The sequence below is a fragment of the Stomoxys calcitrans genome, chromosome 2 (genome assembly GCF_963082655.1).
Source record: "Stomoxys calcitrans chromosome 2, idStoCalc2.1, whole genome shotgun sequence".
NCBI classification, from domain to species: domain Eukaryota; kingdom Metazoa; phylum Arthropoda; class Insecta; order Diptera; family Muscidae; genus Stomoxys; species Stomoxys calcitrans.
This window is the reverse complement of record NC_081553.1, coordinates 130286000-130289610: the sequence shown is the minus strand read 5'-3', so window position 1 is coordinate 130289610 and position 3611 is coordinate 130286000. Positions and strand designations below refer to the sequence as shown.

At 42.4% G+C, this 3611-nt stretch overlaps 1 protein-coding gene across 1 annotated transcript; it reads right to left on the bottom strand.

Moving 5' to 3' along the window:
- Positions 1-1025: 1025 nt before the first annotated feature.
- On the bottom strand, positions 1026-2879 carry LOC106085906 (uncharacterized). Its single transcript, XM_013250374.2, has 4 exons — positions 2573-2879; positions 2412-2480; positions 2162-2349; positions 1026-2086 (listed from the first exon to the last, which is right to left on the bottom strand). Exons 2-4 carry the CDS (start codon positions 2426-2428, stop codon positions 1119-1121), a joined length of 1173 nt encoding a protein of 390 aa, XP_013105828.1. The 5' UTR covers positions 2429-2480; positions 2573-2879; the 3' UTR covers positions 1026-1118.
- Positions 2880-3611: the final 732 nt, after the last annotated feature.

The window sequence follows — 3611 nt, the reverse complement described above, 5'->3', positions numbered from 1 at the left end:
CTCTTACTTGTTAAGATTGGGAAGACTAGGATAGACAAAGATCCTAATACGAGCATTAAGATATCAGGCAGTTCAAAAACAGGAGACTCAATGCAGCCTAACGAACAGGGAGCTGACTACGAGATCATCACCGACTCCCAAGAAGCCTGTTTAATGGTGGGCCCATGATTGATGTCATGCTGATCAACCTCCACTGGTGTGAGACGTATACACATGCTCTGATGGACAAAATCAAAAAGGTCAAGATTCGTATTGCCTTATTTCAGGAGCCATGGACGACCCGGAACAAAGTTTCTGGACTGAACCATATCAACTACCAATTATTCTTGGATAATGTTGTTTGACATACAATTTAACTTATCTCTTTTCAGCTGATTTTCCAAGATTGTCCGTGACCCTCCCGTCCTAGTGCTTACAGCCTTGATGGCCTGTTTACTGTCTGTATAGATGTGCATTATCGACGTCCCCGCGTTAACACAATTCCACCTTGCGCATTCCGTGTTAACCCGGAACTCTGTCGGAAGAGCTGTCTTATGGTCAGGCGGTCAGAAAGAACAATCTCAATCCCTCAGTATTGCCATATGAACTGTTAGAGAGCTTTCGGTTTAATCTACTGGACCATCAAAGGCTGTTTGAGTGGACTTGGGCTCACCATAGTCATGCTGGTGGGAAAACAGACGATCCTAAAAAATCCTTACTTCGTTGCCTGTTTCTATTAACCTCTTCAGATTGTAGATGTTCCTGCTTTCAGAACAAAGAAGAATTTTGTTTACCTTGATCCCACAGGTAGAACACATTCGGCAAACCGATCCAAGAATACATATATGGGCCATGCGATTTAAACGGAGCCAACTATTGAAGCATTAGATTACTAATCTAAAATTTTTCCACTTTTCAAATCACACTTTTGTTTAAGATAAGTTTTTTGTGAAATACTTTATTGTGAACATTTGTTTGATGATTCATTCATTTATGAAAAAGGAAATGGAGTTGGATGCGGTTCGATTAAAACATTTTCTCTACAGTCTAGGGTAACGAAACAAAGCGATAACAAATAATTTGCCTATAAGTCTATGTAGCCGATGCACCACACAGTGCACATCAACAAATACTATTCCTTACTTTCTTCTCTTGACGAAGAAACGGTTGGGTGGGCCATAGGTGGAGGCGGGTGCGCGGGGTTGACTTTCCATCTCAGCTACAACAATTGGAGCTGCAGTTGTTTCTGGAGCCAAATACTGATTGCTAGGTTCCACAGCTGTGGTTTGAACCTCATCACCCACGAAGGATCCCGCTGTGGGGGCATTGTAAACTTCAGGGGCCTGTTCGCCATTGGCGAATTGGCGTTGAGCTTCTTCAACAGCTGAAGGAGCTGTGGTGACTTGTTGTTCGTATTGACTAGGATCCACTGCCACATAATCGTTGATATCATTTGAAATGGGGGCAGAATACTCCTCGGCTGGCTGTTCAACAGCTTGGCGAGGTTCGCTATTGTAGTTGCCAGGTGGTGGACCATAGACGGGAGCCTCTTCCTTCTTGGTCTTGTATTTGATGAAGAATACTTCTGGTTTGGAGGGTTTGGTGGGTGCGGGAGTTGGGATAACGATGTCGGTATGGGCTTCGGGTTTCTTATGCAACACATAGATGAGGGTCTTCTCTTCATTTTGAGGTGCTGGTGGTACAATGGGTGCTCGCACAGCAGGAGCAGATGGAGCCTTGATGAAAACGATTTTGTAGTGCTTCTGTTTGGGACCAGCTTGATGCGTGACACGGGGTTGAATAGCATCATCCTCTTCGAAATCCTTGGGAGGCACATGCACATAAATGTGTTTATGTACTTGAGTTTCGCTGGGACCGTTGTCATAGCCGCTTTCATGCTGGCTGGAGGAGGAGTGGCGATATGCGGCATTATAGGAATCCTCTTGTGGATTGGGACCCACTACATCACTGCCAGCTGGTGCAATGGTGTCGGGCGAAGGGGAAGCATCGGGAGCAGCATAATTTGTAGACGGAGCACCAAAGCCGGCGAAACCAAGATCAGAGGGCAGTTGCTGTTGTTGATAGATATGGGACTCAACGGCATGATCTGAAACACAAAGAAGTCCCAATTATTATGGATTTCAAGCCTGAGAAGGTCCCTAACCCAACTACTTCTACCTACCTCTTTGATTGGGGGGCAGATACTGGGAAACTGGAGGTTCGGGACGAGCTGTGACTGCACCCACTGCTAGGCAAGAGAACAAGACGAAAAAACGCATCTCAGCTCTTCTTTGGTTATCCTTGGACTGTAGACTGGAGCACTTAGTTCCGATAATTGATTGATGGCAAATGATTTTCGATGAAATGAACCTAAGAAGACAAAGTGTTTGACTGATGCCCCTCTGAACGCTGCTCCACTCATTTATACTTACAAAACGATTTGGATCATTTGGCTGTTTTAGTCGCTGGGGGACGCTGATTGAAGTCTCCACCAATATCGCCTATGAGTTCAAATATTATTTAATTAAAATTTCATATGCTCCACAACAAAAACAAGAAATAAACTTTGGCTAAAAAAAACCAAAACAATTACCACTGTCGCAGCAATTGCTGCGTCCATCGAGAGCGAATAAGAACAACAACAACAACACCATCTAAATAATCAGCCGGGTAATTTGTAGATCAGTGACGATACAATAGAGCAAATAACCATCCAAAGCCCCAATTCCAGAGCAAAGTCATTTGGTCAAACTCTTGGGGATGGACAGACGGAGAGATATGCGCAGGCGATTGACAACCAACAGCGACGGCATCGATGACTCTGGTGATAATGATGATTGGTTTTACCCCCAAAAATACATTTTAGCCATATACTTTGAGACATGTAGATGGACATTGGGGATGTGTAAACAAACAAGCTTCAAGTGCTGGCAGAGACCGGCCAAGAGCATTCCACTCACCTCCATATTGTTCATTTTGTGGTAGTACTTCTTGAGTAGTGGGCACACAAAGAGACATTAGCAACAGTATCTGAGCATCAGTTGCTGTTGCTTTGCTTTCCAAATTCACGTAGCGTTGATTTAAGTGTTCTCACCCAGTTGGTGGTATATCTGAGTTGAAACATGTAGTACTTAGTTACACTTGCCAACATATAGGGCACAAATGACTATTGATGATGTTACCACCTCAGATTTTCCAACTGCCGTCTGGATCCTACAAATACATAAACACTAGAAAAATCAAACGGTCATTTTTTTCCCGATTATTGAAATTCATTCGAAATTTTCTTCGTAGGAATTTTTTATTTGTTCGAAAATTTATGTAGCATTTTATTAAATTGGTGTAGACTTTACCGTTAAACGTAAAGTTTACACTAATTCTAAACTTTTTTTGGACATATTTAAGTTTTCTATAATAAATGTGAAACTTTAGTATGAATACATCTTTTATATGGACACTAGCTGAATTCGGCCAGCTCCGCTGAACCCTCAAATATTTGGATATAAATTTTAACGTCACATTGGTTATCTACTCCAAAATACCTATCATTTGAATTCCATATAGCGATGATTGGCTAATTTAACCACTTGAGGAGTTTTGGACCATTATTAGGACCTTATTTTTAATCTACT

Bases quoted from the DNA above. Each gene is read 5' to 3' on its own strand.
- LOC106085906 (XM_013250374.2), bottom strand. The intron at 2,087-2,161 runs GTAGGTAGAAGT...TTTGTGTTTCAG, and splicing joins TCTGCCCCCCAATCAAAGAG to ATCATGCCGTTGAGTCCCAT.